The sequence below is a fragment of the Bufo bufo genome, chromosome 1 (assembly GCF_905171765.1).
Source record: "Bufo bufo chromosome 1, aBufBuf1.1, whole genome shotgun sequence".
NCBI classification, from domain to species: domain Eukaryota; kingdom Metazoa; phylum Chordata; class Amphibia; order Anura; family Bufonidae; genus Bufo; species Bufo bufo.
In genome coordinates this window covers 230,789,854-230,817,741 of record NC_053389.1, presented here as the reverse complement: position 1 = coordinate 230,817,741, position 27,888 = coordinate 230,789,854, and the positions used below count along the sequence as shown (strand labels likewise).

Genomic DNA, 27,888 nt, shown 5'->3' with positions numbered 1-27,888 from the left:
CGTCAGATTTGCAAAAATCGGCCTGGGATTTAAAGGGGTTCTGCAGTTTGTTTTAACTGATGATCTATCTAGATAGATCATCAGCATCTAACATTTTTTGTGGGAGTGCTTCTTTAACCCCTTCAGTACCGAGCCACTTTTCACCTTAAAGGGGTTCTACAGTTTGTTTTAACTGATGATCTATCCTCTGGATAGATTATCAGCATCTGACCGGCGGGGGTCCAACTCCCGGGACCCCCGCCGATCAGCTGTTTGAAAAGGCAGCGGCGCTCCAGCAGCGCCGCGGCCTTCTCACTGTTTACCGCTGGCCCAGTGACGTCACGACTAGTATCAACTGGCCTGGGCGCGGCTAAATTCTGTTCACTTGGTGTCAGACCCCCGCTGGTCAGATGCTGATAATCTATCCAGAGGATAGATCAGTTAAAACAAACTGTAGAACCCCTTCGGGTTAAAGAAGCACTCCCACAAAAAATGTTACTCTCTGACCTGTTAGATACATGACATAAACTGTTGTGACTGTATTTGTGAGTTATCCCCTCCCTTCTGATCCTCAGCTGTGCCCTGTGAGCAGCACTCTGACTCTCCAAATAACACAGCATCTTATATGTGGACGGGAAGCCAGTTTCTCTATGTATTCCTATGGGATCCTCAATGTCCCTCTCATAGGAATGGATAGAGAAGTAACTGACTTCCTGTCCTGTGTCAGTTAGAGATCAGAGTGTTGATAACTTGACACAGCTGAGGATCAGAGGGGAGGTTATAACTGATATATACAGTCACTGGTAAGAAGATTACCTTCACTACAGTTTACATCATGTACCTTTCTAACGCGTCGGGGAATAAACATTTTTGTGGGAGGGCTACTTTGAAGAAAATGTAATAAAATCTGCAGGCAGAATGTTACAGAGCAGAGCACACTGATATATAGTATTATGGGTAAAGGTTCAGGAAAACCTGTAATTTATACATTAAAAGTTATTTTCTTTTCTAAGCGCAATGGCCCAAGTGGGCCATCTTATCAGTGACTGACAGATATCACTGAATATACAGAGAAGGCTATCAATCACTCATAAAACAGCACATCTTGGCAACTGAGCTAAAAAAAAGCTTAATCTTTTCCCATAAAACTATATATCCTCCTGCTCTATAACATGCTGCCTTCATGGTGACACGTTCTTTAACCTTTTCTGTCAGATCATCACTGCAGCCAGAGAGTGCATCCCTGTAGTCACTCAATGAGAGCATCATACATTACACCAAGAATGTCAAACTCAAAGGCTAACATGGGCCAAAAAAAAAAAAAATTTAAGTTTATGTGGGCCGCATAAAAAAAATAATAAAAAAAAAATCGTACATTTTCATAGAACAACATTGTTGTTTCATGACTGCTGACCCCCAACATCCCGTTACCCAATAACACAAGTGAGACCTATATATATATATACAAATATTAAACTTCACTATAAGACGCACCTAGGTTTTTGAGGAGGAAAATAAGAAAAAAATATTTTTAACCAAAAGTTGTGCTTTTGGTGGGCTTTGAATTAATGGTGGTCTGTGCATGACACTATTATGGGGGATCTGTGGATGACGCACTGTCATGTGGGGGATCTGTGGATGGCACTGTTATGGGGGACCTGTGGATGGCACTGTTATGGGGGATCTGTGGATGGCGTGTTATGGGGGATCTGTGGATGGCACTGTTATGGGGGACCTGTGGATGGCACTGTTATGGGGGACCTGTGGATGGCACTGTTATGGGGGACTTGTGGATGGCACTGTTATGGGGGATCTATGGTTGGCACTGTTATGGGGGATCTGTGGATGGCGCTGTTATGGGGGATCTGTGGATGGCGCTGTTATGGGGGATCTGTGGATGGTGCTGTTATGGGGGATCTGTGGATGGCACTGTTATGGGGGATCTGTGGATGGCACTGTTATGGGGGATCTGTGGATGGCACTGTTATGGGGGATCTGTGGATGGCACTGTTATGGGGGATCTGTGGATGGTACTGCTATGGGGTGGGATATCTGTGGATGGCATTGTTATGGGGTGGGGGGATCTGTGGATGGCATTGTTATGGGGTGGGGTATCTGTGGATGGTGCTGTTATGGGGGATCTGTGGATGGCATTGTTATGAGGTGGGGGATCTGTGGATGGAACTGTTATGGGGTGGGATATCTGTGGATGGTACTGCTATGGGGGGGGATATCTGTGGATGGCATTGTTATGAGGTGGGGGGATCTGTGGATGGAACTGTTATGGGGGGGGGGGGGGATCTGTGGATGACACTGCTATATGTCATCCACAGATCCCCCTCATAACAGTGTCCCCCAATACACCGGCCCTCTGCTCACCGAAGTATTTATAAACGTGAATCCTTATCCTGTTATTAAGTTGAACTAACGCTGCGCTCTCCCATGTTCCCCTGTATCCCCACAGCACTTACGAACACGCTTCCATAGCAGGCAGAGCGGACGGCACCAGTAACGTCACTCACTGACTTCGCGCGTCTGCTCCGCCTGCTTCATTCATAAAGTGGGCGGAGCAGGCGCTCGACGTCAGTGAGTGACGTTACTGCTGCCGTCCGCTCTGCCTGCTATTGAAGCTTAAGTAAGTGCTATGGGGATACAGGGGAACATGGGAGAGGGCAGCGTTAGTTCAACTTAATAACAGGATAAGGATTCACGTTTATAAATAAAGCACTTACTTAAGCTTCAATAGCAGGCAGAGCGGACGGCAGCAGTAACGTCACTCACTGGCGCCTGCTCCGCCCACTTTATGAATGAAGCAGGCGGAGCAGACGCGCGACGTCAGTGAGTGACGTTACTGGTGCCGTCCGCTCTGCCTGCTATTGAAGCTTAAGTAAGTGCTATGGGGATACAGGGGAACATGGGAACATGGGAGAGGGCAGCGTTAGTTCAACTTAATAACAGGATAAGGATTCACGTTTATAAATAAAGCACTTACTTAAGCTTCAATAGCAGGCAAAGCGGACGGCAGCAGTAACGTCACTCACTGGCGCCTGCTCCGCCCACTTTATGAATGAAGCAGGCGGAGCAGACGCGCGACGTCCGTGAGTGACGTTACTGGTGCCGTCCGCTCTGCCTGCTATGGTAGCGTAACCAGAGCAATGAATATCTTTGCCGCGGGCCGCATGTTTGACACCCATGCATTACACTAATTACACTGATTGGTTGCTCAATTATACAGGCCATTTATCAAGAACAAGCATTTTTGGCGAAAAATCATGCGGTCTAATAGGGCCCAAACAGCATCCTAACTCTACACCTACTATTATCGTGAGGATTATCTTTCAGATAACTTTATCCTCTCACAGCAGCACAAGACTGACAATGGATTACCTATTTAAATAGTAGGTCTTGAGTTATACAGAAAACAATATTTTAGAAGGTAAATCACCAAAAACTCTTAAAAAAATGAACACTAAGTTTTAAAAATACCCCTGTCTAATGGAAGTGTCCCTTTAAAGTGAATCTGTCAGCAGGAAATTCACTGATAAACCAGGCACAATGTCTTGTAAGGCTAGCTCAGCTGAATGTAATGATACTTTACACTTGGCGATCCACTGCACCCTTGCTTCTCTACCAGCTCCTACTTCCTCTCCTTCTTGACTAACAGGGCCAGTCAATATGACTATGCAGGATCCTGGTCCTGTAAGTCATGAAGGAGAGGGACGGGCTGAGGGGTAGCAGGAGGGGCAAGAGTGCACACAGTAGCTTGGGCCTGATGTATTTAACTGCTCATTTGCATATGGATCAATATGATCAGAATAAATCAATGGATCGTTAAGTGAAAGGTATCATCACATTCAGATGAGCTAACCCTAGAGGACATTGTGTCTGGTTTAACGGGAACCTGTCACTGTGTAATGCAGGCAGCATGTTCTAGAGCAGGAGGAGCTGAGCAAATTGATATATAGTTTTGTGGGAAAAGATTCAGTGAAACTTGTATTTTATACATTTATTTCTCCGCTTTTTCTAACTTAACCTCCTCAGGACCGCCGTACGCAGGATTGCGTCTTTGCGGCGGCCCTGCTCTTCTGGGTGGACGCGCCGGCGCGTCCTCTCGCGATACGCGAGATTTCCTGTGAACGCGCGCACACAGGCGCGCACGCTCACAGGAACGGAAGGTAAGAGAGTTGATCTCCAGCCTGCCAGCGGCGATCGTTCGCTGGCAGGCTGGAGATGTGTTTTTTTTAACCCCTAACAGGTATATTAGACGCTGTTTTGATAACAGCGTCTAATATACCTGCTACCTGGTCCTCTGGTGGTCCCCTTTGTTTGGATCGACCACCAGAGGACACAGGTAGCTCAGTAAAGTAGCACCAAGCACCACTACACTACACCCCCCCCCGTCACTTATTAACCCCTTATTAGCCCCTGATCACCCCATATAGACTCCCTGATCACCCCCCTGTCATTGATTACCCCCCTGTCATTGATTACCCCCCTGTCATTGATCAACCCCCTGTAAAGCTCCATTCAGACGTCCGCATGATTTTTACGGATCCACTGATAGATGGATCGGATCCGCAAAACGCATCCGGACGTCTGAATGAAGCCTTACAGGGGCGTGATCAATGACTGTGGTTATCACCCCATATAGACTCCCTGATCACCCCCCTGTCATTGATTACCCCCCTGTAAAGCTCCATTCAGATGTCCGCATGATTTTTACGGATGCACTGATAGATGGATCGGATCCGCAAAACGCATCCGGACGTCTGAATGAAGCCTTACACGGGCGTGATCAATGACTGTGGTGATCACCCCATATAGACTCCCTGATCACCCCCCTGTCATTGATCACCCCCCCTGTCATTGATCACCCCCCCTGTCATTGATCACCCCCCTGTCAGGCTCCATTCAGACATTTTTTTGGCCCAAGTTAGCGGAATTATATATTTTTTTTCTTACAAAGTCTCATATTCCACTAACTTGTGTCAAAAAATAAAATCTCACATGAACTCACCATACCCCTCACGGAATCCAAATGCGTAAAATTTTTTAGACATTTATATAAATACCCCACATGTGACCCCATTTCGGAAAGAAGACACCCCCAGGTATTCCGTGAGGGGCATATTGAGTCCATGAAAGATTGAAATTTTTGTCCCAAGTTAGCGGAAAGGGAGACTTTGTGAGAAAAAAATAAAAAATAAAAATTTCCGCTAACTTGTGCCAAAAAAAAAAAATTTCTATGAACTCGCCATGCCCCTCATTGAATACCTTGGGGTGTCTTCTTTCCAAAATGGGGTCACATGTGGGGTATTTATACTGCCCTGGCATTCTAGGGGCCCCAAAGCGTGAGAAGTAGTCTGGTATCCAAATGTCTAAAAATGCCCTCCTAAAAGGAATTTGGGCACCTTTGCGCATCTAGGCTGCAAAAAAGTGTCACACATCTGGTATCGCCGTACTCAGGAGAAGTTGGGGAATGTGTTTTGGGGTGTCATTTTACATATACCCATGCTGGGTGAGAGAAATATCTTGGTCAAATGCCAACTTTGTATAAAAAAATGGGAAAAGTTGTCTTTTGCCAAGATATTTCTCTCACCCAGCAAGGGTATATGTAAAATGACACCCCAAAACACATTCCCCAACTTCTCCTGAATACGGCGATACCACATGTGTGACACTTTTTTGCAGCCTAGGTGGGCAAAGGGGCCCATATTCCAAAGAGCACCTTTAGGATTTCACAGGTCATTTACCTACTTACCACACATTAGGGCCACTGGAAAATGCCAGGGCAGTATAACTACCCCACAAGTGACCCCATTTTGGAAAGAAGACACCCCAAGGTATTCCGTGAGGGGCATGGCGAGTTCCTAGAATTTTTTATTTTTTGTCACAAGTTAGTGGAAAATGCTGATTTTTTTATTTTTATTTTTTATTTTCATACAAAGTCTCATATTCCACTAACTTGTGACAAAAAATAAAAACTTCCATGAACTCACTATGCCCATCAGCGAATACCTTGGGGTCTCTTCTTTCCAAAATGGGGTCACTTGTGGGGTAGTTATACTGCCCTGGCATTCTAGGGGCCCAAATGTGTGGTAAGGAGTTTGAAATCAAATTCTGTAAAAAATGACCTGTGAAATCCGAAAGGTGCTCTTTGGAATATGGGCCCCTTTGCCCACCTAGGCTGCAAAAAAGTGTCACACATCTGGTATCTCCGTACTCAGGAGAAGTTGGGGAATGTGTTTTGGGGTGTCATTTTACATATACCCATGCTGGGTGAGAGAAATATCTTGGCAAATGACAACTTTTCCCATTTTTTTATACAAAGTTGGCATTTGACCAAGATATTTATCTCACCCAGCATGGGTATATGTAAAAAGACACCCCAAAACACATTCCTCAACTTCTCCTGAATACAGAGATACCAGATGTGTGACACTTTTTTGCAGCCTAGGTGGGCAAAGGGGCCCACATTCCAAAGAGCACCTTTCGGATTTCACAGGTCATTTACCTACTTACCACACATTTGGGCCCCTAGAATGCCAGGGCAGTATAACTACCCCACAAGTGACCCCATTTTGGAAAGAAGAGACCCCAAGGTATTCGCTGATGGGCATAGTGAGTTCATAGAACTTTTTATTTTTTGTCACAAGTTAGTGGAATATGAGACTTTGTAAGGAAACAAATAAATAAAAATCATCATTTTCCGCTAACTTGTGACAAAAAATAAAAAGTTCTATGAACTCACTATGCCCATCAGCGAATACCTTAGGGTGTGTACTTTCCGAAATGGGGTCATTTGTGGGGTATGTGTACTGTCTGGGCATTGTAGAACCTCAGGAAACATGACAGGTGCTCAGAAAGTCAGAGCTGCTTCAAAAAGCGGAAATTCACATTTTTGTACCATAGTTTGTAAACGCTATAACTTTTACCCGAACATTTTTTTTTTATCAAAGACATGTAGAACAATAAATTTAGAGCAAAATTTCTATATGGATCTCGTTTTTTTTGCAAAATTTTACAACTGAAAGTGAAAAATGTCATTTTTTTGCAAAAAAATCGTTAAATTTCGATTAATAACAAAAAAAGTAAAAATGTCAGCAGCAATGAAATACCACCAAATGAAAGCTCTATTAGTGAGAAGAAAAGGAGGTAAAATTCATTTGGGTGGTAAGTTGCATGACCGAGCAATAAACGGTGAAAGTAGTGTAGGTCAGAAGTGTAAAAAGTGGCCTGGTCTTTCAGGGTGTTTAAGCACTGGGGGCTGAGGTGGTTAAAGGGGTTGTCCTACGAAAAATATTCTACAATTTTCAAACCAGCACCTGGATCTAAATACTTTTGTAATTGCATGTAATTAAAAATTTAGCATCGCCACTGAGTTATTCAATAAAATGTATCCGTGTAGCGCCATCTTCTGTTTGTTCTTTTTCTTATTTCTTTGTCCTGCTCACTGAGATGGCCGCACATGTTCAGTTTCATCCTACAACTGCCTCCTGAGCTGGTACAATCATTCCCTGTGTACTGAGAGCTGTTCATGGAGATGGTCTGTTACAAAAAAATGTTTTGACTCTTTCCCTACATAACTATGCATCAATTCATTCAGACGGGGACAGTGGTATAGGCAGTAATTTTTATTAGGCTTCTTTCACACTTTAGGATTGTCCGGCAGGCTTGTCCCCATTATAGTGAATGGGGCCAGGCTGCACTTCCGGCAGCAGACGTGTGCAAACGTTAGTATGGATCCGACAGGCTGTTCCCCTGCCAGACAATCCTAACACCAGTGTGTAAGAAGCCTTACCCCTATTTTTTTAAGCTTGTTTACTTATAGGGTTAGCGAAGAAGTAAAGCCCAAGTGTTGAACGGAAAACAACAGTTTACTTTGAAGGTAAATATTAGTTTTTGGGTTGAGTTGTTCTATACATTAGATTCTTATCTGCTTCATGGAAACCTTTCCCTCAAAGTGTTCACTCAGCTATCCTAGGCTCATGAACGGCACATATTTACACATAAAAGGAAGGTTTCCCATTCAGGATTCTTGGTAAGAGATGTATTGGTGGAGATATTGGAAGTAGTTTCTACTGCTCACTGGTCTCACCTTAAAGATTTCTCGCCCCACATCTCCTTCCTCCCGAATCTTTCCAAGCTCGTCCTCCAAGGCCACACACTGTTCCCGGTACATGTCAGACAGACGGTGAGCTTGTGCGAGTTGTTCTGTTAAATTCTACACAGAGGATCAGACAAGATGTCACAAGAATTTACAGTATGCATGACAGAAAGAAGACTACTTAAAGGGAACCGGTCACCTGCATTTTGGGTATGGAGCTGAGGACATGGACTGCTAGATCGCTGCTAGCACATCCACAATATCCATTCCCCATAGCTCTCTGTGCTTTTATGGTGTCAAAAAAATATATATATGGAATTTAGAAATGGGTTAAGATATGGGACGGTTGGTAATTCTGACTGTACAACTGTAATTTATTCTAATTGTTATTATTTTTTTGCCCCCTTTTCTCTCCTCCCTTCTCCTTATTTATTCAAGGGGGGTTGGGGGGGTTTGAAAAATGTATACCAATTTCTAATTATATTTTTGTGTACTGTTAATAATAAAGATGTTAAATAAAAATAAAAAAAGATTATATATATATATATATATATATATCTTCACAGCATAGACAATTGCCTTCAGATGACCCCAAAGATAAAGTCTAAGGGGGTCACTGGATATGCGAAATTGCTACATGATGATGTGTTTCCCTCTTTATGCACTGAAGCTGGCACGTTACCTGAGTTTTTCCAGCAAGATGGTGCACCCACCACCACATTATGGGTGTCAGGTCCGAGCATTCCTAGATGAACAGTTTCCTGGAAATTGGATTGGTCGTCGTGGGCCAGTTGAATGGCCCCCAAGGTCTCCCGATCTGACCCCCTTAGACTTTTATCTTTGGGGTCATCTGAAGGCAATCGTCTATGCTGTGAAGATACGAGATGTGCAGCACCTGAAACTACGGATACTGGAAGCCTGTGCTAGCATTTCTCCTGCGGTGTTGCTATCAGTGTGTGAAGAGTGGGAGAAGAGGGTTGCATTGACAATCCAACATAATGGGCAGCACATTGAACACATTTTATAAGTGGTCAGTAAATAACTCATGAAAGAATAAAGTTACGTTAAAACCAAGCACACCATTGTTTTTCTTGTGAAATTCCCAATAAGTTTGATGTGTGACATGACCCTCTTCCTATTGAAAAAACAAAAGTTGGATTCAAAATGTCCGACTTCAAAATGGCCGCCATGGTCACCACCCATCTTGAAAAGTTCCCCCCCTCACATATACTAATGTGCCACAAACAGGAAGTTAATATCACCAACCATTCCCATCTTATTAAGGTGTATCCATATAAATGGCCCACTCTGTGTGTGTGTGTATATATATATATATATATATATATATATATATATATATATATATATATATATATAGCAAGTAAGAAGCCCAAGGAGCTGTTACTAACGTTTTTCGAAGCCCAGCCACGCCCACTGTGAAGGAGCCCAGCACCGCCCCGCATCCTCCGAATCACAAAGCTAGGGCGCTGTAATCTCGCGATGCGCGAGCTAGCGCTGGACTCATCTCTCAAGCATGGAGGAGACAGGACTCATCTAAGGTTCATTTACATATCTATAAAGTCGTTTTTTTGACACAATAAAAGCACTCAGAGCTATGGGGACTGGATATTGCGGATGTGCTAGCGGCGATCTAGCAACCCATGTCCTCAGCTCTATACCCCAAATCGAGGTGACAGGTTTCCTTTAAAATTAAAACATAGAGGGTAAACTGTATTCAAAGTCTAATCACCTTCACTTCCTCACTGCGTGACGTGCGCGCCACTCTCTCAGCTTGTGACAGTCTCAGTATCTCAATCTCTTGCTCTCTCTCCTGCTCTGGGTCACGATACTTTGCCAGTTGCTCTCGACACCGGTCAAGCTCCTGTAGCAACCGATCCTTCTCAGCCATCCAAGACTTCTCATTGGCTCGACCCTCAAACTTCAGCTGCAGGAAATCTCTTGTGCTCTCATAGAGGAGTTTCTGAGTCTTGTTTAACCTAAAGGAAAAAGGGTATGGCCAGTTATTCTCTTAGATCCAGAACAAAAGTGGCACATTTCATAATTGGGAATTTAAGTCTTTTTAGCTTAGGCCTCTTTCACACTTGCGTTGTCCGGATCCGGCGTGTACTCCACTTGCCGGAATTACACTCCGGATCCGGAAAAACGCAAGTGTACTGAAAGCATTTGAAGACGGAACCGTCTTCCAAATGCTTTCAGTGTTACTATGGCACCCAGGACGCTATTAAAGTCCTGGTTGCCATAGTAGGAGCGGGGAGCGGGGGAGCGGTATACTTACAGTCCGTGCGGCTCCCGGGGCGCTCCAGAATGACGTCAGAGCGCCCCATGCGCATGGATGACGTGATCCATGCGATCACGTGATCCATGCGCTTGGGGCGCCCTGACGTCACTCTGGAGCGCCCGGGGAGCCGCACGGACGGTAAGTACACTGCTCCCCCGCTCCCCGCTACACTTACCATGGCTGTCAGGACTTTAGCGTCCCGGCAGCCATGGTAACCACTCTGAAAAAGCTAAATGTCGGCTCCGGCAATGCGCCGAAACGACGTTTAGCTTAAGGCCGGATCCGGATCAATGCCTTCCAATGGGCATTAATTCCGGATCCGGCCTTGCGGCAAGTGTTCCGGATTTTTGGCCGGAGCAAAAAGCGCAGCATGCTGCGGTATTTTCTCCGGCCAACAAACGTTCCGTACCGGAACTGAAGACATCCTGATGCATCCTGAACGGATTACTCTCCATTCAGAATGCATTAGGATAATCCTGATCAGGATTCTTCCGGCATAGAGCCCCGACGACGGAACTCTATGCCGGAAGACAATAACGCAGGTGTGAAAGAGCCTTAAGTCATTTTTTTGTTCTTATATTAACACACTATAATACTGTAAAAGAATATAATTACTATAATACTGCCCCTATTTACAAGAATATAACTACTATAACACTTACTCCTATGTATAAGAATATAATGACTATAATACTGGCCCTATGTAAAAGAATACTGGCCCTATGTAAAAGAATATTACTAATATAATACTGGCCCTATGTAAAAGAATATTACTAATATAATACTGCCCCCTATGTACAAGAATATAACTACTATAATACTGCCTCCTATGTACAAAAATATAACTACTATAATACTGTCTCCTATGTACAGCAATATAACTACTATAATACTGCCTCCTATGTACAAGAATATAACTACTATAATACTGCTTCCTATGTACAAGAATATAACTACTATAATACTGCCTCCTATGTACAAGAATATAACTACTATAATACTGCCTCCTATGTACAAGAATATAACTGCTATAATACTGCCTCCTATGTACAAGAATATAACTACTATAATACTGCCTCCTATGTACAAGAATATAACTACTATAATACTGCCTCCTATGTACAAGAATATAACTACTATAATACTGCCTCCTATGTACAAGAATATAACTACTGTAATACTGCCTCCTATGTACAAGAATATAACTGCTATAATACTGCCTCCTATGTACAAGAATATAACTACTATAATACTGCCTCCTATGTACAAGAATATAACTACTATAATACTGCCTCCTATGTACAAGAATATAACTGCTATAATACTGCCTCCTATGTACAAGAATATAACTACTATTGTTGTGCTTTTTCATAAGTGTAAACAGTTATATCTACTTATTTTAGTTATAATGGGTATTCATTGCCTTTAAGAGCAATGTTGATTTATATTTACTGTTTTGTATGGATTTTCATGTAGGCCAAAATAAGTCCATGAGAAGATTACTGTGCTGTTCAAAAGCTAGTGTTATAGTAACAATATATTATACATTTAGAAAGTTAGAAGATACACCGCACCTGCAGATACTGAGGCTTCATTGTTTTTCATATCTGAACATGAATTTCACAGTGTGAGAATTGTCTAGATGTTTCTCAAAGTATACATTCATGTATCAAAGTTTGTTCCTCGGCCCTGAGACAAGGCCTCCAGACGTCAGAGGTGTAGTAGTGAATATATCAGGCATGTATGAGTTAACCCTTAATGGTATGATGCCTATTGCTTAGACAACAGTGCCACCTAGATATGAGCAGTTAATACTACATCAGTAGCAAAAGTGCATTCTGGGTAGTATTATGACGTCAGGCTCCTTATCAATGCACACACCCATCCAACAATGATTGGAAGTTCCAAACTCGGAGGGCGTGTTCATCTGATAAGTTTTGGGTTAAGAAACCAGTTACCAGAAAAGAAAAAAAAGGAGGAAAGGAGAAAAAAAAACAAACACAAAGAAACATTTGGATTATAGATCTCTGGAGAATCATTTGGATTATCGGGAAAAACTCTTGAGAGCTGGCTGCCCCAAGACTCTGCACATCACTTGACCCTTGGGTAATGTATATTTTTGTTTTATGTAGTATTGATCTAAATTAATTGGCTTGATACTTAGTCAGATACCCGCTCATTTGCGGACGTGTAACGTTAGTAGCTACATCAGTATTTTCTCTGATTTCAGTTACGATGCATATAACTGAATAAAGGAGATAATATTGGAGAAACTCTGTTGGGAATCTTAATATTCCCTAGTTTGATATCAAGCCAATAATTTATAAGTTTTGATGCAATACTACCATTATCTGAGTTTGGTCATCAATTTTGGTGGAGCAAGGGCTCGTATCTGTCATCTTCTTGATTGAGTTTTCCGCAAAATCCATTGATTGTATCTCTCTCACAAATTTAAAGCTGTATTGCATAATATTCTTGTGTTGGTTGAGTCTTGTTTTGTTGGCATCATATAGTGGTGAATTCTGGGTACTGCATATCATTGTATATTATTGAAATTTATATTGATTCATTTTTGATTGTATTAAACTATTGTATAATAAACCATTTATATTTTTACATAGACGCTTGTACCCTGTTTTACTGATTGCACAAAATAATCAGGTTCTTGATCGAACTCGTGAGATGATTATGTCCATCTCCCGGATCAATATCGTTTGCATAATTTTTCTTTTGATCCGCTAAATTTTTTTTAACTTTATATAAAGCATTTGCTTTATATACCCGACACTATAATACTGCCTCCTATGTACAAGAATATAACTACTATAATACTGCCTCCTATGTACAAGAATATAACTGCTATAATACTGGCTCCTATGTACAAGAATATAACTACTATAACACTGCCTCCTATGTACCAGAATATAACTACTATAATAATGCCTCCTATGTACAGGAATATAACTACTATAATACTGCCTCCTATGTACAAGAATATAACTACTATAATACTGCCTCCTATGTACAAGAATATAACTACTATAATACTGCCTCCTATGTACAAGAATATAACTACTATAATACTGCCTCCTATGTACAAAAATATAACTACTATAATACTGCCTCCTATGTACAAGCACATAACTTCTATAATACTGCCTCCTATGTACAAGAATATAACTACTATAGTCCTGCTCCCTCTGTACAAGAATGTATATACTATTATACTGCTGCCTATTGCTGAAACTCACTTGTCAGTCGTCTCTTTGATTTTGGCTTGGTCTCGTTGATGCTGAACCTGAGCCTCCTCCATGCGTATCTTTCTATCATCCAAAAGTGCCTCCACTTGTTCTTTGGAGAGACGGGTTTGTTCCTCCAGTTGGGCTTGCAATGCCTCCACCTAAAGTGTGAAGCGAGTGGTCGAGAATGAGATTAGCAATTAGAGTCTGGACTGGAAGTGACAGAGGCCGGTGTCCCCTCTGTCAGGTCATTATTTATTAAAAGTAATAAAAAAAATAAAAGTATCATGATTCCACTTTTAAAAAATGACTGTGGCCTGACCTGGAGCAAAAGCGTTTGGTCGTCAGGCTTTCCTTGTGCGAGGGCTCTGTCACTCTTCCCAGATGGTTTGAGTTGAAGTCGTTTTCCAGCTACAGAGAGAATTGAGTCTTAATCATTGGACATGCAATCATTTTGGGTTAAAGAGGACCTGTCACTGCAAAATGCAATGCAATCTGAAAGCAGCATGTTATAGAGCAGGAGGAGCTGAGCAGATTGATATATAGTTTTATGGGAAGAGATTCAGTAAAACTTGTATTTTATACATTTCTATCTTTGCTCTGTCCACCTCCTGTGAACAGCTATCGGTACAGGGAGGAGGTGTTATCTGTGACTGACAGCAATCTCTGTATGCACACAATGTTCTAAATCACCTCCCTCCTGTACTGATAGCTGTTCACAGGAAGCAGAAAAAAGCAAAAAATATGAATGTAAAAACTACAGGTTTTACTGACTCTTTTCAAACAAAGCTATATATCAATCTGCTCAGATACTCCTGCTTTAACATGGTCATTTCAGATTGCATTGCATTTTGGGATGACGGGTCCTCTTTAAGATGGGGACATGAAGATGATACTTTATGGGATTTCAAGTCCTCCTTAAAAATGCCCCATCCCAATCTGAAAATTAGGGGAGGAGTAGTACTGCTGTTTTGGCTCACAAGAGCTCTTCCGATTCATTGAAAATTCATACTGCAGTGCTCCCTCTGCCCTTCAATTTGCTATTCGATCAATTAGTTAAAACTTGCGATTGATCACATTGAAACAGCGTTTTTTTTTATTTTACCTGTTCCTGACCGGCATGGACGGTGCTCTATCCTTTCATGTGGATCTCCTGTCTGAATGGAACGCTGGGGTACAGTGACCTACAGGAGGGAAATCAGTAAAAAGTAAGCAAAATACAAGCACTATAGAGCATAGACTGTAATGACACCTACAGTCCATAGTCCGGTATTGCAGAATATAAGAAGCAGGAAAAGACAAGCCAGTGATGATGTGGTCTGTTGCTGGAATTGGTCATATTATAAGAAGACTAGAGAACTACAAGATGAACAATCCCCTTAGGGGTTGTGTCACAAACAGCGTTTTGCTATTTTTTTCCGCAAAAAAAATACATCAGAACGCAGTGCATTTTTCTTAGCATTTTTCTCACTTCTGTTTGTCTTTTTTTTTTTCTCATATGGCATTTTTTTCAAAAGGCTGAATACTCTAGTTATTGATTTTTTTGCAGGCATTCCCCTCAGACTTCTCTACAGGAAAAAAAAAGCCTGGAGAAAAAAAAAGCATATAAAAAAAAAAAAAATATGGGACCAAAAAAATGATAATGATTTTTGCAAGCCCCAAAAAAAAGGGTGCGAAGGAAGCCCGAAGGTGGCCATACACATTAGTCTAAAACAGATAATTTCGACCAAATGGAATGTTTGTTTTAGCCAACCAATGACAGAGTATTATCTTTTGAAAAGAAGTCGGCCATATTTAATATTTTCGTATAATATTCCGATGAAAGAATTTCCCCAGAAAGATCTTTTGTCCATTGCCAGGTTTCATTGAACGTGTATGGCCCCCAGATTAAGAACCGCAGGGTTCAAAACGCTTAGGAAAGACATGGTGTTGTGCAACATGGTGTCATTTTATCTGTTCAATAAAACCTGTGGGTTTTATCAAGGAGCTAGAGTACTCGATCGCTTTATCGTGTCCTATTCTTGTCCATTTTGCAGACCGCAAAACGGATACAGTCGTATGAATGGGGCCTAACAGGCACCATGTACTAAAACATGTATGGACATGTCTGTGCAATGAACATTGACCAGATGATTGTTTGGGCTCATTCAGACAACCCTATGTGTTTTGTGGTCTGCAAATTGCGGGTCCGCAAAACACAGATACCTACTGTGTCCGAATTTTGCTGAATGCACACTGCAAGCCCAATGATAGAAATGCCTATTCTTGTCTGCAATTGCTGACAAGAAGTCATGCTCTAGCTTTTTTGCGGGGTGGTGGAACGGAAGAACGGATATAGACAGCACATGGTGTGCTGTCCGCATCTTTTGTGGCCCCATTGTAATGAATAAGTCCACATCCGTTGCGCAAAGTTGGGGAACAGATGCAGACACATAAATACGGTCGTCTGAATGAGCCCTTTAACTGCTGTTCACCCGTCAACCAACTTCTCTCTAATGTGTATGGCCAGCTTAATACTTCTACCTAAAATCCTGTCTGGAAAACTATGGAAGGATTGCTGAATCTTCGATTCTCACCTTGTTTGGTGGCTCCTTATGAAAATAAGTGATTTCTCCACTGCCGGTACCAACCAAGGCAAGAAGTTGCTGGATTTTTTTCCTGTCCTCCAGTTCTCTACAGTAAAATACAAGAATATGAAAGGTCTTATAATGCTACATGGAATTTTATGCATCAACCAATAAATCTGTAAATGGGCCAACCCAAAATGTCAGACATTCAGGGAGATGGGAAGTTGTGCGCTACATATTCTATTGATCGTACAAGCTCTCACTGGTGCTCACATTTATTTTTACAGACATATCATTAATGTACACCACTGCAACCAATTACAGTATATTGCTTCAATATATCCAAAAATGGGACAACTTAGAAAATGGTCTTAAAGGGGTTGTCTCACTTAGAACATTAGTTTATATGTTAAATAGAACGCTATGACAAAGAACTTACTAATATACTTCTTCATACTATATTGTCTCCTCCTCTAGTAAAGTGTCATTTATAGAATGCTTGTTGTCAGGGGTTACGGCCACAGCTGCAATCCAACAAGTGGCCGCGTCTGCTCAGTTGGTTGTAAAGCTACGTCTTCAGTGGTGGCTGGGATCACAGAAGCGAGCGCACATAGCCGCTCATGCGCAGTAGCTCCCTACCATCCCGGCCACCTCATGTACTGTGAGCTGCTCCCGGCAATGGTAGAAACCAAGGAGCAGTTCAAGAGAACAAAAGAGGGCGGCAAGCTAGTGAAGCCACCGGGGGGCTGCGCTGAGGCTGCGGTTTTACTCAGCAGACCGAAGGTGTTTTTGACTCATTATCATCCTTGGGAGTGCGCACACCCAGACAAGGGGCGGGGATACTGCGTCCAAGCGCCGCCAGTCACACCAACAGGCCCCACCCCCTAGAGAGCCAAAAGTCCTGCACTGAAGAGGGGAGACAACCCCTTTAACAAAAAAAAATAAAAAATCTGTTTTGTTTATACAGGTCATATTCAGACCTAGGTACTTTCATGGTTAAAAACTACAAACAAACCCTACCTGGTCTGATCCTGTAGTCATGGGCTCTGCCCCCCTCCTCTGTCAGCAGGTTATCAAGAAGAGGGAGCGGAGTAACATGACTGCAGGATCAGGCTACAAAGGGTTTGTCCGACACCCCCACCGATCACGTGCATGAAGGGAAGGCGTGCACAGTGCGGTCTCCCTTCTTTCTTCCTGCGCGCTGTAGGCAGCGAGCAGGAAGAGAGAAGGGAGACCGCACTCTGCGCGCCTTTCCTTCATACAGCTGATTGGCGGGGTTTTAGGTGTTGGACCCCCGCCAATCTGATATTGATGACCTATCCCTTCTATACATAACACTAGTCTAAAGGTGGATTTACAGAGGGAGATATTGGGCAGATTATCGGGAACAAACGTTTCAGCGAATGCTCACTACCGACAATCTGCCCATGTAAAGGTACTGCTGATGATCCGATGAACGTGCGAGAAACTTATTCATCGGGTGAATCGTTTCTGGGCAGCAGATCGTGGTGTCTAAACAGGGATCTGCTGCCCATTAACAATGCAGCTGTAATACTGTCATACCATGGAGGAGAGGAACCTCTCCACTGAACAAGCAGCCGAATGTCGGAAAGGAACGCTTCCTTCCTGACAGTTGGCTAAATCCACCTTAACAGGAGAGAGGGGGAGAAGCAGCTTGGCAACAGTCACACCATGCCACTCTTTATCAAAGCCTGTGTAATTAATCATGTTTTAAAAAAAAAAAATAATAATTAAATAAATAAAAAAAAAAAATAATAAAAAAAGCTAATTTAGGGCCCTTTCACAATTGCGTTCTTTTCTTCCGGCACAGAGTTCCGTCGTCGGGGCTCTATGCCGGAAGAATCCTGATCAGTTTTATCCTAATGCATTCTGAATGGAGAGAAATCCGTTCAGGATGCATCAGGATGTCTTCAGTTCCGGACCGGAGCGTTTTTTGGCCGGAGAAAATACCGCAGCATGCTGCGCTTTTTGCTCCGGCCAAAAATCCTGAACTTGCCGCAAGGCCGGATCCGGAATTAATGCCCATTGAAAGGCATTAACCCGGATCCGGCCTTAAGCTAAACGTCGTTTCGGCGCATCGCCGGATCTGACGTTTAGCTTTTTCAGAGTGGTTACCATGGCTGCCGGGACGCTAAAGTCCTGGCAGCCATGGTAAAGTGTAGTGGGGAGCGGGGGAGCAGTATACTTGCCGTCCGTGCGGCTCCCGAGTGACGTCAGGGCGCACCACGCGCATGGATGACGTGATCACATGGACACGTCATCCATGCGCATGGGGCGCTCTGACGTCATTCTGGAGCGCCCCGGGAGCCGCACGGACTGTAAGTATACTGCTCCCCACTACTACTATGGCAGCCAGGACTTTAATAGCGTCCTGGCTGCCATAGTAACACTGAACGCATTTTGAAGACGGATCAGTCTTCAAATGCTTTCAGTTCACTTGCGTTTTTCCGGATCCGGCGTGTAATTCCGGCAAATGGAGTACACGCCGGATCCGGCCAACGCAAGTGTGAAAGAGCCCTTATAGAGATCATCAGTTACATCGCTGTCAGAGACCCCTGACCTGATCTTTAGCCTGTCATTTTCGGAGTACAGCCGCAACACATGCTCACGTTCCTGGAAGAGGTAAACCTGCATATCGCTCAGCGCCCTTTGAAGCTCTGCAATCTCCTCTTCGCGTTGGCGCATCTCCCACTGAAGCTTGTGCTGTCAATGAGAAGTGACAGTAACTGTTCAGTAGACATATTCTCTATTATGTCACCCGTGAGACTGTGCGTAATTGACAGAGAATCAAGTTGTCCTGTCTGCAGATAAAAAAAACTGGAGAACAAATTTGTATAAAAATGGCAAGGACTGAGCTCCCCCGCTCACAATGAGCTAGAGCAGTGCTGGCCAACCTGCGGCCCTCCAGCTGTTGTAAAACTACAACTCCCACCATGCCCTGCTGTAGGCTGATAGTTGTAGGCAGACTGGGCATACTGGGAGTTGTAGTTTTGCAACAGCTGGAGAGCTGCAGGTTGGCCATCCCTGAGCTAGAGCAAAGAACGCTCTGACAGGCTCAATGCAACCATGAATTACATTTGAATACTGTATTTTCTTTGCAGCATTTATCACCATGGAGGACATTTTGATATTCTAAAGCAGTGATCCCCAACCAGTAGTTCACAACGCTTGCTCAGATGATGTAAGTGTAGGAGAGAGGCCTGCTGCTGTTCTATGTCTAACGACTGGACATGGGAGTCAATAGCTCACTACACACGGTTTATTCTTATAGGCCACTGGGGGGGGGGGGTAGGTAATGTAAGTACTAGGGGGATTAAACCTACCGAGGCAACTTCAGAGGGGCATTAAACGTGCTGGGGGCGATTCAAAGGTCATTAAACTTGCTGGGGGTCTACTTGGGGACTACAAAGGGCATTATAACTGCTCTGGGCACTTTAGGGGACCATTATAACTACTGAGGTCACTACGGGGGCATTATACCTACTGGGGTTAATACAGGGTCCATTATAACTGCTAAGGGCACTATAGGCGGAATTATAGCTCCTAGGAGCTCTATAGGGGGCATTATAACTACTGGGGCACTATAGGTGACATTATAACTACTGGGGGCACTACAGAGGGAATCTAGATTTTCAGCCATGAAAATACTGAAGTCTAAATATAGAACCCAATTGACAGCATGCATATGGTTGTCACTAACCATAAGGGCTCATGCACACGACCGTATGTATTTTGCGGTCCGCAAAAAACTGATCTGGAAAAAATACGGATGACGTCTGTGTGCATTCCGTATTTTGCGGAACGGAACAGTTGACCTCTAAATAGAACTTTACTATACTTGTCCAATAATAGGACATATTCTATTTTTTTGCGGAACGGAAATACGAAAAAAAAAAAAAACGAAAAAAAAACAGAACAGACACGGAAAGAAAATACGTTCATGTGCATGAGCCCTAATCCAGATTTTGAAAGACCAGCAGAAGACATGAAGCACTGGGTCACACTGAACTGTTCACTGTTATTTTTAAACGTTTCCTGTTGGTTCATGGTTTCTACAATCTCTGTGTTAAAGGGGTTATCTAATTTCAAGAAACCCCCCCCCCCCCCCCACCCCACACGTGCCGGGCCCCTCACCGGTAATATACTTAACCCGCTCTCCTCATCGCCGCTGCTGCTTCTCCCTGCACACGGATGAAAACATCCAGTGTTGGCGGGAGCAGCCAATCGCAGGCAGGGCCTCCCTATCGTCACCCGCGATGGAGGCTTGTCCCCCAACAACCCAGCACAAGTGGGGGGTGGGTTTCTTGAAACTGGATAACCCCTTTAAGTGTGGCTTGCAACCATCCCTCTGTTTTGAATGTGGGTATCATGATAAGAAAGGTTGGGGGCCACTGTTCCAAGGGATTCTCAGTTAGGGCTCATGCACACAACCGTATCAGTACTGCGGTCGACAAACCACTGATTCACAAAATATGGGAACCTGCCACATGCAATCTGCATTTTTCTTACTCCCATAACTAGTAATTACTATTCTTGTCCACAATACAGACCAGAATAGGACATGTTCTATAATTTGCAGAACGTACATATGATGGAAATACACCTAAGGTGGGAACACCCCATTAATGACACTGTATACATCAAGAATGGCTGACATGAGCTCATCACATCCCATCCTTGTTGTGACCAAACCCGCTAATTCACCTGCTCTTCATAAGTAGCTTTGTACTGTTCCAGCCTCTTCACTAGATCTTCATGCTCTTCATCAAATTCTGCAATCTTCCGGCGGTAATACTCCAGCAGCTCGCGGGACGGACGCAGGTATGCCAGGCGCTCGTTAATTGGCGGCAGAGGGGTGGAGTCAACTGGCTGAGGGGTAAAGCTGTAGGATACAGAGGAGTCTGGAGTGTGGGGGGCTTGGTACCTGAGAAGGAGAGGAGAAGTGAAACCAGAGAGGCCTCCTCCAAGTCAAATTTGTGGTGCTCTATTATCCACCATAGTGTCAGCTGCTGCCATCATCCCATTTTTGAAGGCAAGCGACGTCACTGTCACATTAAGTGGATTACTCTTTAGAAATGAAATGTTCCCCAGTGATGATGAGCTGAACATGGTTTGGTGGAACCACTGCTGGTGTAATGCTTGTTGTAGCACACTGACAGAGAGTTGTCCATAGTGCACAGCCCTGCACCCTGTCCCCTCATCTATATCAGGCACCATCCTTACTTACCTGCACTACATAATACAATTAGACCCCTTTAAAGGTGTGACAAAAAGAAATGGGGGAGCAAAGAAATATTATATCACATTATGGCATACATCCAAAGAACTGTGTTGCATCCCTGTGGCTCACCTGCTTTCTCGGTGGTCTCTGGGTGGTGACAGTGCCATGTTTGCAATATGCACAAATTAAATGGATCTGGGAAAGAAAAAGAAAACACCACCATTAATAAACAGTTATATGACATATGATGTGGATTAAGGCCTTGTTCAAATTTCTGATTTTCACCGACATGTGCTGTCCGCATTTTCCATGTGCTGTCCGCATTTTCCATGTGCACATACCCATTATCTTTAATGTATTTGTTCACACAAGAATATATATATATATATATATATATATAATCCAGAAAAGTAGGCGGCACTCCGAGAAAGATGACAAGTGAACTTTATTCACCCAGGTGGTGCAACGTTTCGGTTCTTCACTAGAACCTTTTTCAAGCAAAGTAACAACTCAAAATCACAACATTATATACAGGTGAATTAATTAGCATGTTCAACATGTGACCACACTCCACCCAGTGGGTGTGTTACAAAACATGATCAGCCAATACCAACAGTGTATATATCCAAAAAGAAAAAAAGAGAAACTAAATGTACATACATTGAAGCATACATGAGAAAAATATATTTTGCATATAGAAATCATTAGTGATATACATATTTGTAGACAGTGTATCCATAATCACAAACTGTACCGATCAATTACAGAGTCGATCCGCCCAATAGTGCACTGTGATATGATAAACTATAAGGAGACATAGCAGAGAGGATGGGGAAACGATCGAAAAAACATACAAGAGGGACAAGAAGAAACCTGCCATGCCGTTGTTCCGCGTTGTTTGTATTCCACTGCGCAAACGCAGTATCGCACCATTCAGGGATATCCAGGCCGAGGACTTCTGATGTCATCAAAAACCGGCCGCAGCGTCATCTTACAGAGTCTCGCCCCACGCGCATGCTCAGTGGACACGGTCTGTTCCCGGCACCATCTTACTTGATGGAAACAGATCGCTGCGTCTATTAACTCAGTGTAATACATCCTAGCCACTTAATCAAAGGGTATGGGCAACCCAGAAAGAAGGGGACAGTCTAGAAACCAGAATGTCACCCATCATATCCACATGAAGTCATGCTGCGGTCACGATCTCGCGGTCCCTGCAAGAACGACATTGTGGTTACTGAGTGCCCTCATACCCAAGAGGGATCTCCTCTATTGGGCATACGGATGTCACAAAGTATAGACAGCAGCTAAATATCTTATAACTCAAGTTACCCCTGGTGCTTATCAGGATGCGCAAACGGCAAATAAAAACATTTTTGCAGGTGACTAAAAGGTAATGAAAATAACCATGAAGGACAAAAAATACGTCCCACATAACCCTCTTCTCTATAGTATGTTTCGATCACCCCGACCGTCTATGCCAATCCTCAAATGGTGAAGTGTGAGTGATCTATATGAAAAAAAGAAGAAAAAATAGTTAATTGTTAGGCGAGAAAAAAATATATATTTAAATTGAGTTAATTAACTCCCTTAGTGTATACACGAGACGCCTACTGACATCCGACCTGACTTCAGGGGCAAGCCAACCTATAAAACATCCCCAAAATTGTAATCTACATTTAAGCCATGAGGCTTCAAACTACCCAGCCTGTGAATCCAGCTCAGCTCTCTGTGTCTCAATGCCTTGGATCTATCCCCACCTCGCCTAGGTTGGGGAATCTGGTCCACTATCCAGCATTTCAGGTCGCCCTCCTTATGTTTGGCTTCCGTGAAATGCTTGGATACCGGTAGGTCTTTCCTTTTTTTTCTAATACTCAAACGGTGGTTATTAAGGCGAGTTTTCAATTCCGTTGTCGTCTCCCCTACATATAATAAATTGCATGGACAAGATAGTACATAGACAACGTAGCTGGAGTCACAGGTTAGGTGAAAAGGAATTTTGAAAGATTCTCCCGTCACAGGGTGTATAAAGACCTTCCCCTTACGAATGTATCTGCAGTTGACGCAGTTGAGGCAGGGATAACACCCCAGACCCAACTGCGCCAACGTAGTCTGTTTTAAGGATCCCTTTGAGCCTATATCTGCCTTCACCAACTGATCCTTCAAATTCCTGGATCTACGGTATGAGAGAAGAGGTGGGCGTTGGAATTCAGAAATGTCACTAAAACTAGTGCCTAGTAGGCCCCAATGTTTGTTCAAAATTTTATTGACCGAAGGACTATGTTCACCATATACCGAAATAAAAGGAATTCTGGCCACCTTGTGTGTAGTTTTACGTGGTGTTAAGAGGTCAACTCTATCCAAACTCTGTACTCTGTTGATGTGTTCTTTTAACAGCCGCTTAGGATAGCCCCTATCCTGAAATTTATGGGCCATGGAGCTCAAGGTCTCTTCTAGTTTAGTCTCATTAGATACTATACGTTTGGCTCTAAGAAACTGGGAGAAGGGCAATGATTGTATCATTTTCCTAGGATGAGAGCTGTTGAAACAGAGCAACGTATTTAATGAAAAACAGTCTTTTTTAGACTCAACTCTACGAAAACCGGAGGAACACGGCGACGCATCAGGAGGGGTGGACGTGGACACAGGAGGTGCAGGCAAATTACGGAACAACAAGGTTCGACCCACGACATCCAAGACCAACATAGTAAAGAGAAAGTAACTGTAGTCAACCTATCCTCCAAAGAACTAACCCCCATTCAAGTGAGTGTTCTTTCAAAGGGGTTTTCATTCTGTCCTAGTTCACGCACTAATTGGTTTGAGTTGGAATGTAATTTATTTTCCTTTTTCCGTCGCATTAAATTAGCAGTGTGGTCGCACAATAAGGATGGGGTAGTTAGACCCAAATTGAGTGAGTTCACCATGGGGTCTTTGAAACTATTCCATAAGAGCAATTTTGTACCAATCATCAATGAACCGGCAGTGGAAGCATACATTGCTGCGGTCCGACGGGGTATCTCTGAACTCAGGTCATCCTTACAGGGTGATGTTGACTTCAGACATCCCAATCTGACCACTGCCGAGGCCGAGGCTCTCAGGTCCATCAGAACTGATCCCACCCTTACCCTAAAGCCTGCGGACAAGGGGGGTGCAGTCGTACTGATGGACACTGAGAAGTATGTAGGTGAGATTATGCGCCAGTTGGGGGATTCATATGTCTACAGAGTCTTAGACTCGGATCCCAAATTCATGATTACTGGTATTATAAATAGATGCCTGAGGGAAGCCATGACGGCAGGCATCATCGATGAGGGTCTTTGTGACTATCTTGAGGTGGCACATCCGGTCACCCCGGTGATCTATGTGCTGCCCAAGATTCACAAGACCCTCATCGACCCCCCGGGAAGACCGATTGTCTCGGGTAATGACTCCATTTTTAGTGGCATTGCAATTTTTTTGGATAAAGTTTTACGTGACTTCTCAACTGGTGGCTCTTCCTACATACAAGATACATCAGATTTCCTTGTTAAACTTCATGACATTGACCTGACACAGATACCCACAATACTATTGGCATCGTTTGATGTCACGTCACTATACACTTCGATAGTGCACGAGAGGGGCATTCAGGCAGTTGAAAAAATGCTGAGAACATCTACATACACCCCACAGGCCAGTGAGTTCATTGTAGATTTGCTCAGGATTGTACTGCAATACAATTACTTTTTATTTGGAGATACATTTTATTTACAACAGCGGGGTGTGGCAATGGGGTCCCATGTGGCCCCCACCTACGCAAATATTTTTATGCGGTGTTATGAGGAAGATGTCGTCTATTTGTCCCACCACTTCAGACATGTGCTGAGGTGGTGGAGATACATCGACGACATCTTCCTCATATGGACAGGTTCTGAGATAGAGTTGATCGATTTTCATGGCTTTCTTAATAGCCATGATTCGGATCTGCAGTTTACTCTCATTCACTCCGCAACTGAGATCCAGTTCTTGGACACTAAAGTGGTGTTCAAGGAAGGGGTGCTGCAGACCGAACTGTACACCAAACCCACTGATGTGAATACGTTGCTCTGTTTCAACAGCTCTCATCCTAGGAAAATGATACAATCATTGCCCTTCTCCCAGTTTCTTAGAGCCAAACGTATAGTATCTAATGAGACTAAACTAGAAGAGACCTTGAGCTCCATGGCCCATAAATTTCAGGATAGGGGCTATCCTAAGCGGCTGTTAAAAGAACACATCAACAGAGTACAGAGTTTGGATAGAGTTGACCTCTTAACACCACGTAAAACTACACACAAGGTGGCCAGAATTCCTTTTATTTCGGTATATGGTGAACATAGTCCTTCGGTCAATAAAATTTTGAACAAACATTGGGGCCTACTAGGCACTAGTTTTAGTGACATTTCTGAATTCCAACGCCCACCTCTTCTCTCATACCGTAGATCCAGGAATTTGAAGGATCAGTTGGTGAAGGCAGATATAGGCTCAAAGGGATCCTTAAAACAGACTACGTTGGCGCAGTTGGGTCTGGGGTGTTATCCCTGCCTCAACTGCGTCAACTGCAGATACATTCGTAAGGGGAAGGTCTTTATACACCCTGTGACGGGAGAATCTTTCAAAATTCCTTTTCACCTAACCTGTGACTCCAGCTACGTTGTCTATGTACTATCTTGTCCATGCAATTTATTATATGTAGGGGAGACGACAACGGAATTGAAAACTCGCCTTAATAACCACCGTTTGAGTATTAGAAAAAAAAGGAAAGACCTACCGGTATCCAAGCATTTCACGGAAGCCAAACATAAGGAGGGCGACCTGAAATGCTGGATAGTGGACCAGATTCCCCAACCTAGGCGAGGTGGGGATAGATCCAAGGCATTGAGACACAGAGAGCTGAGCTGGATTCACAGGCTGGGTAGTTTGAAGCCTCATGGCTTAAATGTAGATTACAATTTTGGGGATGTTTTATAGGTTGGCTTGCCCCTGAAGTCAGGTCGGATGTCAGTAGGCGTCTCGTGTATACACTAAGGGAGTTAATTAACTCAATTTAAATATATATTTTTTTCTCGCCTAACAATTAACTATTTTTTCTTCTTTTTTTCATATAGATCACTCACACTTCACCATTTGAGGATTGGCATAGACGGTCGGGGTGATCGAAACATACTATAGAGAAGAGGGTTATGTGGGACGTATTTTTTGTCCTTCATGGTTATTTTCATTACCTTTTAGTCACCTGCAAAAATGTTTTTATTTGCCGTTTGCGCATCCTGATAAGCACCAGGGGTAACTTGAGTTATAAGATATTTAGCTGCTGTCTATACTTTGTGACATCCGTATGCCCAATAGAGGAGATCCCTCTTGGGTATGAGGGCACTCAGTAACCACAATGTCGTTCTTGCAGGGACCGCGAGATCGTGACCGCAGCATGACTTCATGTGGATATGATGGGTGACATTCTGGTTTCTAGACTGTCCCCTTCTTTCTGGGTTGCCCATACCCTTTGATTAAGTGGCTAGGATGTATTACACTGAGTTAATAGACGCAGCGATCTGTTTCCATCAAGTAAGATGGTGCCGGGAACAGACCGTGTCCACTGAGCATGCGCGTGGGGCGAGACTCTGTAAGATGACGCTGCGGCCGGTTTTTGATGACATCAGAAGTCCTCGGCCTGGATATCCCTGAATGGTGCGATACTGCGTTTGCGCAGTGGAATACAAACAACGCGGAACAACGGCATGGCAGGTTTCTTCTTGTCCCTCTTGTATGTTTTTTCGATCGTTTCCCCATCCTCTCTGCTATGTCTCCTTATAGTTTATCATATCACAGTGCACTATTGGGCGGATCGACTCTGTAATTGATCGGTACAGTTTGTGATTATGGATACACTGTCTACAAATATGTATATCACTAATGATTTCTATATGCAAAATATATTTTTCTCATGTATGCTTCAATGTATGTACATTTAGTTTCTCTTTTTTTCTTTTTGGATATATACACTGTTGGTATTGGCTGATCATGTTTTGTAACACACCCACTGGGTGGAGTGTGGTCACATGTTGAACATGCTAATTAATTCACCTGTATATAATGTTGTGATTTTGAGTTGTTACTTTGCTTGAAAAAGGTTCTAGTGAAGAACCGAAACGTTGCACCACCTGGGTGAATAAAGTTCACTTGTCATCTTTCTCGGAGTGCCGCCTACTTTTCTGGATTACATATTGGGGTAAGAAGCCTAATCCCCTGGATACGTGCACCCTCTTTTTCTTTGATTGTGTTCCAGTGCCGCCATTTTTCCTGTGTATATATATATATATATATATTTATTTTTTTACTAAAAAACGTTGGTCCCTGATGCAGACCAAACACGTCCACTGAAGTCTATGGGTCCATGAAAAGCCACCGACATGTCAAGGATGGCATCTGTGTTCTTC

At 43.3% G+C, this 27,888-nt stretch overlaps 1 protein-coding gene across 1 annotated transcript in view; it reads right to left on the bottom strand.

Annotated features, from left to right (window-relative positions):
• Nucleotides 1-27,888, bottom strand: part of CCDC77 (coiled-coil domain containing 77) — a 47,316-nt gene that overhangs the window by 8,016 nt on the left and 11,412 nt on the right. Inside the window, exons 2-10 of the mRNA XM_040436430.1 lie at nt 21,563-21,628; nt 20,917-21,136; nt 18,773-18,915; nt 16,201-16,297; nt 14,730-14,808; nt 13,947-14,035; nt 13,637-13,785; nt 9,837-10,083; nt 8,078-8,203 (exon numbers count right to left, since the gene is read on the bottom strand). Coding sequence (XP_040292364.1) covers nt 8,078-8,203; nt 9,837-10,083; nt 13,637-13,785; nt 13,947-14,035; nt 14,730-14,808; nt 16,201-16,297; nt 18,773-18,915; nt 20,917-21,136; nt 21,563-21,600 — 1,188 coding nt within the window. The 5' untranslated portion in view covers nt 21,601-21,628. The remainder of the gene's footprint in view (nt 1-8,077; nt 8,204-9,836; nt 10,084-13,636; nt 13,786-13,946; nt 14,036-14,729; nt 14,809-16,200; nt 16,298-18,772; nt 18,916-20,916; nt 21,137-21,562; nt 21,629-27,888) is intronic.